Consider the following 16,652-nt stretch of genomic DNA (forward strand, 5'->3'; position numbering starts at 1 on the left):
CCATTTAAATCTGGAAAAAATGATTTTTAAAGGTAAATCAAATAAGTTATGAAACAAAAAGACAGTGACGCTTTAATTCTCTGAATCCAAATGTACATAAATTTGTGACATTGATCATGTCTCTTTGTACAGCCAGATGTTCGCTCTTCAATTAAAGCACATATGCTCTTTTATTTATGATCATCAGGTTTGTATTAGACAAAAATGAAAAAGAAGCATTTTCACAAAAGCGCTCAGATTTTGGAGCCCATTGTGCATGTGTTTGATAATACTAAACGTGTACGTGTGCAAAATGATTTTGATGACTGCACCAAAAACGCTGCACTTAAGTTTCTTTGTCTAATACCAATATTCCAGACGTTTCATAAATCAATGGTCACCCATTTCTTGTTAACAGAGGTGGCTTTTATTAGCTCCATGGAGCCCTGTGTACTTTGTGTACTGTACATCACTTTGGATGAAAAACCAATGACAAGTAACTATGTACAGATCAACGTGAGACAGTAGCATTTCAGTGTAATATTAAATTCTTATTACAATACCTGATTATTTACCATTACGGTCTTCAATCTTTAATGGCATAGTTAGGAGCTCCACAGTAACACTCAAACAAACTCTCATTAGTGCTTAGAAACAATTGCTACCTTTATTTGGTCCAGTAGACAACGATGAGCTACAGCTCAAACCATGAGGATAAAGGAAAGGCGAAAACGAGGGGTCAACTGTACTGTAAAGGCAGGCTTGGCATTTGGACGACAGGTCTGCAAGAAAAACTGTTAACTGAAGCCGAACTGGCTTTGAGAGTCTGGTTATGGTGGTGAGTGGACTCTGACCTAAAGAATACAACAATCCGAATCGTCCTTCTTTTCCCGGCGCCTCTGTCCTCCGTGCTGAGATGCGGCCTGACCTCTCATCTGTAGGAATATGACCAAATACACATTTAGAGTTCAGTAAGTCTTCTGAATTTACTAATAACTACACTGCTGCAGACATCTTTAACTGAGTGGGGAAATGTTTACAAAGGGCATCTGACAACTGCTTTATGCTTTTTAAAGAAATAGTTGTTTTAGTCTTTATGAAGCTTTTTTGGGAGCAATTTTGACCCCCGCAGAGAAAAAATAAAAAAAAGTTTACAATCTCACAATATGGACTTTTTCCAGAATTCTGAATTTACATTTTGCAATTTTGACTTTCTTCTTCAAAAAAAGTGTACATCTCTCAATTTAGAATTTTATTTTCAGAATTTACATTTTGACATTTTTTACATTGAGCTTACGTCTCGCAATTTTTAATTTTTTTCAGAATTCTTACATCTAGCAATTCTGCTTTTTTTGTTTGTTTCTGCTACGTGATTAAATCAAAAAGGGTAATTGTGACGTTTTCTCACAATTTCTTTTCTCAGAATTGTGAGGACAAAAGACAATACAGGAAAAACTGTATTTCAGCAGAATTGTGAAAGAAATAGTCGTAATTATAATTATTATTTTTAATCCCATGGCAGAAACAAGCCTCCCTACCACATCAAGACAGTTCATAGAAAATTATTTGAAATATCAGGAAGAATCATACAGGTTTGTAACGGCATGATGGTGAATAAATGATGGCAAAATTTTTGGGTGAACTATACTACCATTTTCTTTTCTTTTTTTTAAGAAATATATATTTTTTTTATTCAGCAAGGATGCAATGAACAAAAGCAAATGTAAAGACATGTCTAATGTTACAAAAAATTTAATTTAATCTTTCTATTTTTCTATTTATCTGGAAATAATTAAGCAGCACTGTTTTCAACACTGATAATAAGAAAAGCTTCTTGAGGACTAAATCGGCATATTAGAATGATTTCTGAAGAATCATATGATGCTGAATCCATCACAGGAATAAATTACATTTTAAAATGTTCAAATTGAAAACATTTCTTTAAAATTGTAATAATACTGCACAATATTTGCTATTTTTTGACCAAATAAATGATCCTAAGAGACTAATCATAAGACAGTTAAAAAAACATTTTTACAGGAAAGTACTTTGAGATAACGAAAACAAATGTGTGTAAATCATTCATGAATCTACTTTTTTGTAAATCACTACACTATATTGAATACAACAGTTTACACAATGGTTTATAATGGATTTACTCAGACATTCATTCTGCTAGGGTTTCATGAATAAAGCCAATTTAATCTCAAAGAATGTTTTAATCTCAAGTTTCATGCACAAGCGTTTCTTCCTGAAGGAAAGACAGGAAGTACCTGTCCTGCCGAGGGCTGGTGCTGTTGTGTCTGTGGCTGCTGGTACTCCTCCTGCTGCAGCTGTCTGGCCAGCTCAAGATCACTCAAGGGTCCAGGAGCTTCACCCTGCTGCTGCTGCAGGGACATCGCCACCAGATAGTCCTGGATAACACATCCAAACATTCACTGAATCAATCTTAAACCAATGTTGGGCATGCAACGGCTTTCTCAAATTACTAATTTCTGAGTGGAACAGAATAATCACTGGGAAATAATGTAGATTTGTTTTGCATTGGGATTTGATTGGATCACAAGGGGGTATTGGGCTGTGATATTATTGGCTACTCTTACACCTATTTGATAGGAAAAAGCAGGCAAAATCTTAATCACCTGGTCGATCTGCATTTGCTGCTGTTGTTGTGCGGAGGGCTGGCTGGCTGCTGAGGGCTTCTGGGAAGGGTGGCACAATCTGAAATCTGAGTCACAGAAATTCCCATCCCCCTCCACATTATGGAGACTCTCCCACACCACGCTCTCCTCCTGCAGGAAGCCTTGATCTGTGACCAGCAGGTAAAGGTGACCCTGCAAATTCACACATTGAACATACTGTTCACTGGTCAGCAGATATACTGTTGCTGACTAAATAACAGTGACAAAGCCATTTGAATTTCAAATGCATCTCAGTAAGAATTTGAACGTAAGCAATTCAATGAGATTCAAGTACCATTATCATACAAACCAAAATATGTTGCTTTTTTTTTGCTTGTAGTTTACTGGATTTACTTAAAGGGATAGTTCGCCCAAAAATTGAAATATATATATATCAGAAACAGACAGAAAAAAACACTCATTTTGACTGTTTGTTGAGGAATAAAATCTTAAAATCAGGTCAATTATATAGCGATAAACCTCTCTGTAAAACCCTTAAGAATATAGATAGAAATCAAACTAAAAAAAGCATTTTGAGAAAACAGCCTTTAAAGATTGATTGTTGTTGAACTCCACAGTTCAAAATGCAGTTACTCAAGCTAAATGTTTCACTTCGGCTCAAAAACGTAAGCAAATAAAGACTTCTGTGCTATTTTTGCTGTAAAAGTCTGCATCACAATCTTTTTTTGGTGGTGGGTCTAAAGCGGCTTGACGTTGCTGGGGTTGTTATTATCAGCTTAGCTGCTATGGAGAGTGTTGGAGTGGGAAGGCTGCTAAACACCTTGTGCTTTATCATAGTGCTGAAGTGGTTGTTCCTGAAAAATACAGACAGTTCTCCCTCCTTGGCTGTCGTGTTGAGCTCACACAGGCCATGATACGACAGCTGGGTTGCTGTGGATTCCAAAAATTGCTCTGCTATCAAACCTGTCAACAAACAGACATTAAGATTTACCATCAGCCATTAATACAATGCTTAGGAGTCCACACACCTGTGATATACAATGTCTGAGCCATTCGTTGTATAAGAAGAAATAACATTAAATGTACCTTCACTGACTTGACTGCTATCTGTCGAGTGCTTAAACTCTATGATCTTCTCCACCAGTTGGTTGTAGCTGAGTTTTCCCACTGCAGACACCACCTCAGGACTCTGAAGAAGAATGGAGCACTTGTATTGTTGTTTGGATACACAGAATTCACATGTTATATAATGTTTCTGCTGACATACCTGTGGGTCAACAAGCCAGCCGTGGTAGAGCGGAATGTCAAGCAGATCAAAGACGATGCATTCAGGCGTGTACTCAAAGTCCGACACACCTGTAAAACGCACATTAACGTCGAGGCCTGTGGACAACTTTGGCAGCACAGCCATCGCGTCGCTCATGTTCTGTGAAGGGGATGAAAATACAATAAAAAACAAAGTCTGCTGAGACAAAAATACATACAAATACATGAAGCTATTTCAGGCTAGTTTATGACGGTTATGTTATAGGCCTCAGCGTGTGATATATTGAAATATTTGGGTCAAGTGGAAGATAGTATAAGTAATATTTACCACAAAACATGGTGACTGCTCTTAGCTAACCTATTATGTTGTAATCACGAAATTGTATAAAAAAAAAAAAAAATTAATTTGTGCATCTATAAGCACAAACACACATTGGAATTGTTGGAATTGTTAATGAAGGGATCACAAGCCTTCATTCAAAGACTGAAGGCCTCATTCACTGATTGTATATGTCTTTTGGTCCTGAGGTTTTAAGCGCAGCCCATCTGCTTAACGTTAATAATATTCACTAGACGTGCAGCTCTGAGCCTGTTATAATGGTTCTCCCACACTACGATTTACCTGCTGGAAATTGAGCTTCATGCCTTCTGCTTTCTCCCGCGGTTTGATGGACAGCACACATTCACCTAGAACGAGAAAAAGTTAGGCTTAAGCATTTCAAAAACACTTCAGCTTTTTGTCAAAGGTTGTGTGATTTGAGAAGTGTCACCTTTTCATGTCAAACATATTTGTATTGTTTGTGAAAGCACTTCTGGTTTATCTCCCCATCACTCAGCAACATAACATCCTCATCACATGTTTATCTGTCTAGCTGTGACCTAATAAGAGCTGATATACAGTGGCTCCAAAAAATATTTGGACACTTAAGCCACACTTAAAATGTCATTGTATCAAATAAATATAAGTACATAAATACTATGACAGTGACACCCGTTGGTTAATAGGAATTTAAAAAAAAAGATTTTTTTTACAGTTGCCACTTGGTTTGAATTTTGTTATTTAATGCAGTGCAATGATATTCATGTACGTGACTTCAATGTGCAAAAGTTTCCAAAAACATTTTAGGGACACTGTAAAACAAAACCTACACCCATAGCTGATCAAGAGTGGTAGTTAAAGGAATAGCTCACCCAAATATGAAAATTTGCTGAAAATTTACTAAATTTATTCAAGATATAGTTGAGTTTGTTTCTTCATCAGATTTAGAGAAATCTAGCATTACATCACTTGCTCACCAATGGATCCTTTGCAGTGGATGGGTGCCGTCAAAATGAGAGTCCAAACAGGTGATAAAGGTTCAGGTCAGGCATGTTGGCTGGCCAATCAAGCACAGTAATATCATGGTCAGCAAAGCACTTGGAAGTGGTTTTTGCACTGTGGACAGGTGCTAAAGTCCAGCTGGAAAAGGAAATCAGCATCTCCATAAAGCTTGTTAGCAGATGGAAGCATAAAGTGCTCTAAAATCTCCTGGTAGACAGCTGCATTGACTTTGGACTTCAGAAAACACAATGGACCTACACCAGCAGACGTCACGGCACCCCAAATCATCACTGACTTCACACTGGACTTCAGGCAGCCTGGATTCTGTGCCTCTCCAGTCTTCCTCCAGACTCCAGACCTTGATTTCCAAATGAAAAGCAAAATTTACTTTCATCTGAAAAGAGGACTTTGGACCACTGAGCAACAGTCCAGTTCTTTTTCTCCACAGCCCAGGTAAGATGCTTCTGACGTTGTCTCTGGTTCAGAAGTGGCTTGGTAGCCCTTTTCCTGAAGACGTCTGAGCATGGTGACTCTTGATGCACTGACTCCAGCTTCAGTCCACTCCTTGTGAAGCTCTCCCAAGTGTTTGAATCAGCTTTGCTTGACAGTATTCTGAAGCTTGCGGTCATCCCTGTTGCTTGTGCACCTTTTCCTACCCAATTTCTTCCTTCCAGTCAACATTGCATTTAATATGCTTTGATACAGCACTCCTTGAACAGCCACTCCTTTCAGTAATGACCCTCTGTGACTTACCCTCTTTGTGGAGGGTGTCAGTGATCGTCTTCTGGACCATTGCCAAATCAGCAGTCATCCCCATTATTGTGGTTTCAAAGAACAAGAGATACCCGGAATTTATACTTATGGATGGTCATTTATTGAAACTCAAATGTAAATATTCTAATATTTTGAGATACAGATTTTTCACTTTCATTAGCTGTAAGCTCTAATCATCAAAATTAAAACAAAAAAACTTTTGAAGTGTTTTACTTTACATTAAATGAATCTAAAATATATGAAAGTTTCACTTTTTGAAATAAGTTACAAGAAAAAATGAACTTTTTCATTCTAATTTTCTGAGATGCACCTGCATTGGTGAGCAAGTGATGTAATACTAAACTTTTCCAACAAATGTTTTAGATGGCCTAAGGATGGCAAATTTTCATTTTTGGGTGAACTTTTACTTTAAACATCTGGACTAGTAAGGATTCAAACCCATCGAGGGGTCAGAAAGTATTACCATTGTGTCCTTGAGCGAGGCACTTAACCTAAAAGCATCTTCTAAACTACTTACACAAAGAGCAGAGACTTATTGGTATAATCCATGATTGGGGTGCCATTAATGGTACTGAAACACAAATGTTTTCACACAGTAACCACACCCCCTCCTTCTCAAGTCACATCAGCCATCTGATTCCAACCATAAAGTTTACTGTGGTGCATCACTAGAGCTCCTTAACTTATTACGGTCCATTACCACGATAGATGTGCTGCTGTGTGCACTTTGTGTTTTAATGTAATTTGATGTAACATATTGAAACAGATACTGCATGTCCAGTGCTCTAAAACATCCTACCAAGATGAGCCATCAGCTCTTCAGTGGTGACCACTTCCATCTGAGCCGGCAACTTCACCTGAAGAATCGACACAGACTTCTTACAGTTCATACTTTACATACACATAATGAGCTAAAGTACATGAACAAGAAAATTCACAAACAAACACTTCTGCTTTCAGGCACGGCACACCCTAGTCTACATTTTTTCTTCTATTACACAACACTTTTTGTCTTGAATGTGTTATCAGTATTTTACTGTAATCAGAAATAGTGTCTATACAGTAACGCACATGAACAGATAAGGAGAGTCATGAGTCTATTACTAGGTCAGTGAGTAGTGGGAAAATTTTACTCCGCTAAATACTGATATCATTGATTACAATGCATTCTATATATTTATATATACACTACTATTCAAAAGTTCTGGGTCGGTAAGATTATTAATGTTTTTAAAGAAGCCATATGCTCACTAAGGCTGCATTTGTATAATGAAAAATACAGCAAAACAGTAATATTGTGAAATATTATTACAATTTAAAATAACTACTTTTAATATACATTTTAAGATTTTATATTTTATTATATTGTAAAATGTAATTTATTCCTGTGATGACACGATGTGATGTTTTTTAGCATTCTGTCATGAACAGAAAGTTCAAAAGAATAAAATTTATTTGAAATAGAAATTTTGTGTAACATAATTGTTTTAACTTTTACTTTTGAGTAATTTAATTCACTGATGAATAAACGTATTAATATCTTTTTTTTTTTAAATCAGGTAAGATGAATATTTCTACATACGTGACCCAGGACCACAAAACCAGTCATAAAGGTCAATTTTTCGAAATTGAGATTTATACATCATCTGAAAGCTGAATAAATAAGATTGATGTATGGTTTGTTAGGATAGGACAATATTTGGCAGAGATACAACTATTTGAAAATCTGGAATCTGAGGGTGCAGAATTCTCAATATATTGAGAAAATCATCTTTAAAGTTTTCCAAATGAAGTCCTTAGCAATCCATATTACTAATCAAAAATTAAGTTTTGATATATTTATGGTAGGAAATTTACAAAATATCTTCATAGAACATGATCTTTACTTAATATCCTAATAATTTTTGGCATAAAAGAAAAATCAATTTTGACCCATAAAATATATTTTGGGCTATTGTTACAAATATACCCCAGCGACTTAAAGTTTTGTGGTCCAGGGTCACATATTATATTAATCACTGATTTAGTCAATGCAACACAGATGGACTACATTTTGTAACTATTTTTTGTCCAGTTATTGTTAATTGTGGCAAAAATCATGTCAGATGACTTGCAAAATTCTAAGTATCTTTCACATCAGTAAAACAAACAGTGTTTGAACAGTATAAGTGATGCTTGCCTTATCAAACACCAGACATACTGTACTTGCTTTGCTCCATGTATTTGTACTCAACAGCTCGACTATGACGAGCAGGTAATGCTAAATGGCTTACCTTCCACCGCAACAACAGGATGTTCATGATGGCAATCAGGGGGCAGGGTCCGTTCTCGCTCTGCGTGATAATGGCCGTCTTCTTCTCTTTCCAGGTAATCCACTTGACAAAATAATATGCCGGCATGCTAGGCTCTGATGCCCTCGCAGCCCCCGCACAGGCCCCTGCGCTCCCCTGAGAGAGGTCTTGGTTGCCATCCTGAGCAGATTTGGACGAAATCAAAGGTCCATCAGGAGGAATCCCATTAGTCTCCTCAGAGAACTCCAGACTGGCCATGGAGAAAGTGGGTGTCACCTCTGATTGGCTGGCCGTGTAGGATTGGCTATTGAGGATCTCAGATTCATCGGTTTTGTCTTGGCTTTTACTGGTCACGGATTGAGCCGCATTAGCATCATCTTCAAGAGACGCTGTGGTTGTAGGAGGTTCTTTGCATGTTGTGAGGTCATCTTTCATAAGGTGAGAAATACTCCCAGAGGATTGCTCAGTATTGGTGTCACCCTCTTTTTGGCTGATTTCCTCGTCCTGTGGTCTAGCAGCATCAAAGTCCTCATTTTTGGTTGTTTTTAACTGCTGTCCCTCCGAAACGCCTATAATCTCACCATCAACGGTGTCTGGGCAAGAATCTGCCATGACCTGACGGGTGAGATTGTGTGCTTATAATTAACAGAGCCAATTAAAGTTGGGTTGAAAGCAAATATGATTTTTAAATTCTTCAGTTGTTGATAAAATAAAATAAAAAAATCTGGCAGTGTCAGTTTGCTTTTCCCAAAAATTGTATTTTTGCTTCCTTCATATTATTGGGTTTTAGTTTTCTAGTCTTTTATCTCTTGCACCAAAAAGCCAGATATATTACATCAAATTCTTCTTAAGTTAAAAACGTAGTACTTTCTTGCTTTCATGCCACATCCATCACAAGCATGCAAAGGAAGAAACTGTTAAAGTGGCAGTTTTTCGGCACACCTCTGCCTAGTCGTGTTGTTTTTGAATTGCCTAATTCTGGGAACAGCTGAGTCACAGGGAGGCTTTCTGTGGACGAACACAAAGCATGTCAGCATTTACAAACTCTACATGTACAAACCAGAATGCATTACTGTGCAATAGACATAAAAATATAAGCCTTAGAGTTACAATATTTTGTTTGGCAAAACTATTTCATGCATAATATTTACATAGCCTATGTTTAAAGACCCTTCGGGTTAGTTTTCACCTGATCACTGAAGGGTGACACTCTGGAGGTTAAGAAAGTTTTCTGATCTCACATTGTGAATTTCACAAACTCTGAAACAAACAGGAAGAAATTTAGACAATAATCACTTAGTAAAATTGCAAATGAGCAAGTGTTGTCATTTTATAGAATAAACACTGCAGATGAGGTTGCTAATAACTTAACTGCCAACACAAGGATTGTGTCCTTTTAGAACAATAAGGTATTTATTTGCCAGTTTATTTGCAAAAGACAGCTTCTCTTCTACTCAGTACAGTATGTGAGTTCATAAACATACTAGGCTAGTGTGTATTAACAATCTTGATAAGAGTAACGTATAGCACTTCGCCCTGCATTAGCAGAAACTTACCATAGCGAGCTTTCTGCAGGTCTTTAAAAACGTGCTTCTTTGCCCCTAAAACAAACACAATAATCCAGTGAAGGTGTCTGGATGAAATCTAGAGGTTTTGCTGTCTATCTGTTCGGCTGGTACAGCGTACGTCTCTCTTTCCGTAATCTTGTTTTTTGCCTGTCTCACTTCCGGTGCCTGTGTTTGTAAACAGTAACGTCACGCCGGAAGCTAATATACTCTTTATTACTCAGCGGTATTTTCTATATTTAGCAAAGGGTTTTGTTAAGTCATACTAGCAAAATTGCTGCTGTAAAATGTTTTGATATTTTACGACGTATGGGATATGAATTATTATCAGCTATCTAGTGGCATCTCGTGGTTGGAGGATGGAAGTGCAGAAACTCTAGAATAGAATAGAATAGAATAGAATAGAATAGAATAGAATAGAATAGAATAGAATAGAATAGAATAGAAATTCTGTCATTAATTAGTCACCCTCATTTTTCCAACCAATACGACTTTCTTTCTATAGCAGAACACAAAAGGAAATGTTAAGAAGAATGACAGCTTTATTTACATTCACTGTCTGGGTGAAATGATGCAATGAATGAGGAATAGTTACTAAGGCTGTCAGTCTTAAACATTCTCTCAAACATGTCCTTTTGTGTTCCACAAAAATAATGACAGAATGATCATTGTCTTTCTTTCTCTCTTTCTTTCTTTAGAACACATTAATAAATACACTTTATTATAAAACCCTTTCGATTTCAGCAATATCATATAGCCCTAATTTAATTATTATTATTTTATTTTTTTTACTGACTGCAAGCACAATGTAGGGTACAAAAATGCAGATTTAGTGAATGTTTAACTGTTTTTCACTAGCTGGGCATGAGCTCAAATCTAGTGTAAATCATTTATTTTCGTCTCATGTGTTTGTATGAGTTCTGAAGCTTGTTTTTTTCATGCCAGTCACTCATTTCCAGTGTTGGGCTAGTTACTCAAAGAATGTAATATATTACTCTTTACTAGTTACTCCTTTCAAAAGTAATATTGTTACTTTACCTATTACTTTCTGGCAACAGTAATTAGTTACACTACTAGCTACATTACTTTTTCTTCATGCCCCACAGAAGTTGTAACTGTGTATCTTCCACATTAAATTCTTCTTGAATGTTACTAACAACATACAGTGCCCTCCAAAAGTATTGGAAAAGTAAAGACAAATTTGCTCTGTTGGCTGTGGAGTCAGGACATTTGCAAATATGATTAAAAGATGAATATGAGACAAAACTACAGAATGTCACATTTTATTATTGGGTGATTCAACACATAGATGTTTTACCAGCTAAGAAGTTCAGCACTTTTAGAGTTTCATCCCTCTATCTGATGGGAGCATAAGTATTGGAGCAGTTGCCTCACAGGTCTTTCTAAGTGATCAGCTGTGTCCTGTTGCATTAATTCTTCAGATATTAAAAGCAGGGAATGTGTTGTATCAGTTATATCCATTACTTCTGTATTCTGAATCTTGCATTCGATGATGACACACACAAACCAGGATGAAGACGAGGGAGTTGACTTTGAGAGAAAAGCAAGCAATTTGGATGCTAAAAGAAAAGAGGAAGTCAATTAGAGCTATAGCAAAAACAAAGGGCATGGAGAAATCAAGAGTTTGGAAACCACCAGCAACCAACAACGACCTGATCGGCTGAGAAAACAACAGTAGTTGATGACAGACTAATCATAAAAGCTGTGAAAATGAATCCTAAAAGACATGTCTGTAAAATCACCAACAACTTCCAGAAAGCTGGGGTGATGCTCTGACAATCTACTGTCCTCAGGAGACTTTGACACAGAATTACAGATGCTACACAGCAAGATGCAAACCTCTGACCAGCACCAAAAATAGAAAGGCAAGATTAGAGTTTGCAAAAAAGCACAAAGGTGAGCCAGAAGAGTTTTGGAACTGTGTTTATGGACAGATGAGACAAAGATGAACCTTTATCTAAGTGATGGGAAAGCAAAAATGTGGAGAAAAAAAGGGAACGGCAAATGATCCCAAGCATACAGCCTTATCTGTAAAGCATGGTGGAGGTGGTGTCATGGCATGGGCATGCATGGCTGCCTCTGGAACAGGCCCTCTCATCTTTACTGATGACTTAATGTATGATGACAGTAGCAGAATGAATTTGGAAGGGTGCAAAACCATCTTGCCCACCAATATTCAAGAAAATGCCACCAGATTAATTGGGAAGTGCTTCATATTGCATCAATAGACAATGACCCAAAACACCCTGCCAGTTCAGTCAAGGAATTTATAAGGGGAAAGAAATGGAAAGTCTTAGATTGGCCAAGTCAATCTGCAGATTTAAATCTGATTGAACATGAATTTCACCAGCTGGAGAGAAGAGTAAAGGCAGAAACTCCCCAAAACAAGCAACAATTGGAATTGGCTCCATTAAAGGCTGAGAAAAGCATTTCAAAGGATGAGACCAGGAGTCTGGTGATGTCTATGGGTCGCAGACTCACTGCTGTGATTGTGCGCAAGGGATCTGCAACTAAATAATAGCTTTCAATCTTTTATATCTGCCTTATGTTCAACTGCCCCAATACTTATGCTCACATCAATGAGTGGGGTGAACTCTAAAAGTGCTGTTCTGTTTATTTGGTAAAACACGTGTTGAAACGGCTAATAATAAAATGTGACATTCTGTAGTTTTGTCTCATATTCATCTTTTAATCATATTTGTAAATGTCTTGACTCCACAACCAACAGAGCAATTTTGTCTTCACTGTTCCAATACTCATGGAGGGCACTGTATTTCTGCCTCACCATTTGACCAAAATCCACATTGGATTGTAGTCCGAAGTTCTTACAAATACTCAATAGTGATTGATAGTGACATTCAAGTAGAAGTGTTGTATTAATCTCATTAATTGTCATGTGTAGCTTGAAGCTAATTGTAATTTCTCCGTTACCCATATACGATTATATTTCATTACGTATTTTATCAAATCACATACGTTTGTAAGAAACTGTTTAATTTTCCCAAAAGTTTTTTAATTATAGTAATATAATGTACCAAATGCTGATCAGAGGGATGTGGGTGGGATGTAATCCCAGAGTAATGTAAAGCTACAACTTACACAGTGTTCAGATCATCTTTTTTCCTGACAAAATCAATATAATGCAATATTTCTATCTGCAGAATGTAAGCTTTTCCATATTCCAAGCTTGCCTGCTGCACTGGGGACATCACATGCATATACGAGTCGTGAAAATTATGAAAATAAATCTAGGAATTATTTGATTGTTGGATTTTAAATCAGTGGGGTTGAGGCATCAAAAGTAACTAAGTAACTAAGCTGTTTTATGGATGGTAACTGTAATATTATTACTGAAATCTAGTTACAGCAAAAAGTAAAATTATTACAGTAACTAAATTACTACTAACTACTGCCCAACACTGCTCATTTCATGTACCAATTTATTATTATTATCAAATTAGGCCTATAATACAGTATTGAATATTCTGTATTTCATAACAGGGATGATACTGAATAACAATATACTGTGTTATCTTTTTGCACACTACTTATCTAAAAGCTTCTGTAAATATCTACCGTGATTTTAATATTAATCTACTGAAACATTTACAGTCTGTGCATCTGGTATTAACTAAATTAAAATAAATATTCACACACTAAAGCTGAGCATTTTATTCTACTGAAATTATCAATACATTTCCGTTTTGCGTTCAGGATATTCAGTCAGTGGAAAGAAGGGTCGAAGGGACCTGATGGACACTGAACTCAGCCAATCAACAAACAGACGACTCCACTTGCAAAAAAACAAGAAGGGGTCGTTAACAGATGCAAATGGGTACCAGAGGTTGTAAAGACACCACAAAATAACTTCATTAGAACAGTAGATCAGCCACACCCACCTGACGCTGATTATGCACCTGTCACTGGTCCCCATCAGTCGCACACAGAAGGTGGGCGGGGCGAATGCAAATCTTCAGGACTGTCTCTAGTGATGCTGGGTGCGGTTGGTTCATGCTGAGCAGCCAGAGAGAAGATCGAGACCGAACAGGGTGCATCTTCCATTCTTCTTCAAATCCGAATTACTACAAACCAGCTTGTAATTCAGAGAGAACCAATCTGATCACATACTAGGGGTATGTTCTTTCAATTATTCCTTTTGTTGAGCAATATTTCAGTTTTAATCCAGTTCAAAGGATTTTGGTGTTCCATCACATAGGCATGATGTCCAGACTAATGAATTAATGACCTCAACTGTCAGGTAAAAATAATAGTAATTTGAGCGTCTTTTGCTAGTGAATGTTTTTGCTTGAGGCCTATTTAAGGTTAGTTGCGTGTAATCCATGCTTACCACTGAACTGAAGCATCTCTGAAATGCTTTGTCATGAGATGCGCCATCACTATTTTTGGGGCTGCGAGAGCTCGTCTTTTAATAGATGTGCATGTAAGATGCTGGGGGAAAAAACCATGCAGGCTATTCCAGATGGTCCTTTAAGGACCTCATCCACCGATTGTCTCTGAAATCTGGGCGTATCCCGCCGCTGCATTGTATTGTATGGCCAGAGCTAATTCACCCCACGACGCGACATGAACGCGCAGCTCAATTCATTATAATCATTGGCATATGTTTTTAAATTGCAGCTTCCAAATGATATATATTTTTTGTAATGAAAAGATAATGTTACTTTGATATTATTCCTGTAAGGTCTTAAATCTTGCATCTAATTATAATATATTAATATGATTAGATGGCAGAAGTGTGGACACCATCATATGCTTTTTTATTATTACTTTTTTATTATTATAGGCATAATGATGATAAGTTGTTATTATAGCCTAGTACAACATTTATACAATATATTTCATTTTACTGTAAGGTCATAAATCTTGCATCTAATTATAATATTAATATAATTAGATGCTTAATATGCAGACACTATCATATGGATAATTCTAGAATATGACATCTAAGATTTTTGTTGCCACCACATTTTTATTTTTCCTTATTTTATAATAATCATACTGATAACAGGTTTTCAGTATTACTAGTTTTACAATATATTCATCATTTGACATGCGTATGAAAGTTATTTGCACATGTAAATTGCTTTCATTTTATTTACTTCCCTCTAGTTACAATATATTAATATAATTAGACGCCTAAAGTGCAGACACAATCGCACAGACGATTCTTGAACATGATATTTTCGCTTTTTGTTGCCACTGTTTTATTATTTCTTCTCTTATAATTATCATATTGATAATTTCTGCTTTGACATGCATATTAAAGTTATTTTTACATTTTAAATTGCTTACAGATAATTAGCATAACTTAAAATGATTTGAATCATCAATTTATAGTACAATTATAATACAATGGATATGTTAGTTTATTATAATTAATATAATAATTGTGCTTGTTTTATATTATATTTTAACCTTTGGCCTTCATATGAAAGTTGTTTTACAGATGTAAATTGCTCAAGTTTCCCTGAAAATAGCAGGTAACTGAAAATAGCTCATGGGGTAGTCAGGAGCTCCCTGAGGGAAAAAGTAAACAGGTTTTTAAATAGCAAGCAATGCAATGTATTCTTTGAAACGAGTTAGTTGAGATTGTCTTATGCAATTTATGAATCCATATGAATATTTGCTTGGCAGCAGTGCAGTGCTCATATTTTAATCTCTTCTTAATGCGCAGATCGAAATGTTAGACACAACCAGCAGCCAGTTTGACTCCTTCATGTTTTGGAGGCAGCCCATCCCATCACTGGACCTGTCGGAGCTGGAAGACCTTGGCATTTCTATACCCAAGTCTAAGGAAGCAAGGTCAACCAAGAGCTCCCAAAAACCCCTGGGACTGGAGGAGGAAGAGGATTTGGAGCTGTTGAAGTACTCCTCCTTCAACTACTGGAAAGAGCCCATCGCTAATATCGATATCTTGGATTTCAGCCTGCTGTTATAAGACACTGCAGTGCAATTCTCAGTTCCTGCCCAAATCTGTGTTTAATGCCACTGTGGTTGCACCGATTCCCTACTCCAATCTGATATTAATGAATACAAGAGTCATGTATCATGCCTTTCTTGTCAAACCATGTCAGTAAACTGAAAACCGGGTTCTTGTTTGATTAAACTAGTAGTGCATTACTGAATATGGATGTAATAGTTACACTATTTAGTATCTCACTGCCCTGTACACTATGTGACTGATCAATTGGCCATGATATAAGATTGGGATGTCTAGATCATAATATGCCAAATTCAGGAGATTTAGAACAAATAATACATCTAAAACTATATAATATTATTGTCTGCCAAATGATTTGTAATATTAATGCATATAGTAATGTATTAGTTTAAACTGGAATCTCACTTAAAAGGGTTTTTATATTGAACGGATGTCCATGTTAAAATGCACAACTAATGCTTTTCACAGTTTTTTCCCCATTATGTTTGAGGACAAATGTCAGATGCCAATTAAAATGAGCTTGCTGCTAAATGAATAAAAATGCATGTGTATTCATGTTTCTTTTATCATTTTATAGCTAAATAGATTATATTTATGAACATTGACCAATGTGAGAAATTGAGAGACACATTACAGCATTACACACAAACATATTCACCCCCCCCCCCCCCCCCCCCCCAATGCAACAGGTGCAAAAGTGTTTTAGTTCTAACTTTGCAACTCAAACTTGCAGTAGATTTTGTGCAAGATAAAAAATATATATATTTTTAGTTTTTAATTTTAGTTTTCCTGTGGTTTCTCGATAAGCACAGGTGTTTTGGAACACAACTG

At 36.5% G+C, this 16,652-nt stretch overlaps 2 protein-coding genes across 4 annotated transcripts; one reads left to right on the forward strand and one right to left on the reverse strand.

Annotated features, from left to right (window-relative positions):
* Positions 1-50: 50 nt before the first annotated feature.
* mindy1 (MINDY lysine 48 deubiquitinase 1) lies at positions 51-9,995 on the reverse strand. Of its 3 annotated transcripts, XM_079380611.1 has the most exons (13): positions 9,830-9,973; positions 9,463-9,533; positions 9,141-9,281; positions 8,550-8,888; positions 8,256-8,453; positions 6,782-6,839; positions 4,510-4,574; positions 3,889-4,047; positions 3,708-3,810; positions 3,442-3,584; positions 2,622-2,813; positions 2,253-2,393; positions 51-914 (listed from the first exon to the last, which is right to left on the reverse strand). In XM_079380611.1, the coding sequence occupies exons 3-13, from the start codon at positions 9,159-9,161 to the stop codon at positions 834-836; spliced, it is 1,500 nt and encodes a 499-aa protein (XP_079236737.1). In that variant the 5' UTR covers positions 9,162-9,281; positions 9,463-9,533; positions 9,830-9,973; the 3' UTR covers positions 51-833. The 3 variants fall into 3 exon arrangements, with proteins under 3 accessions (XP_079236737.1, XP_079236736.1, XP_079236735.1); XM_079380610.1 differs by having other exon boundaries at positions 8,256-8,888; positions 9,216-9,281; positions 9,830-9,995; XM_079380609.1 differs by having other exon boundaries at positions 8,256-8,888; positions 9,830-9,990.
* A 5,565-nt stretch (positions 9,996-15,560) lies between these two features.
* Positions 15,561-16,348, forward strand: LOC306846956 (protein AF1q-like; the record flags this gene model as incomplete). Its single annotated transcript, XM_079380677.1, has 1 exon — positions 15,561-16,348. The coding sequence occupies one exon, from the start codon at positions 15,561-15,563 to the stop codon at positions 15,816-15,818; it is 258 nt and encodes an 85-aa protein (XP_079236803.1). The 3' UTR covers positions 15,819-16,348.
* Positions 16,349-16,652: the final 304 nt, after the last annotated feature.

The sequence above is a fragment of the Barbus barbus genome, assembly GCF_936440315.1.
Source record: "Barbus barbus genome assembly, chromosome: 27".
NCBI classification, from domain to species: Eukaryota; Metazoa; Chordata; class Actinopteri; order Cypriniformes; family Cyprinidae; genus Barbus; species Barbus barbus.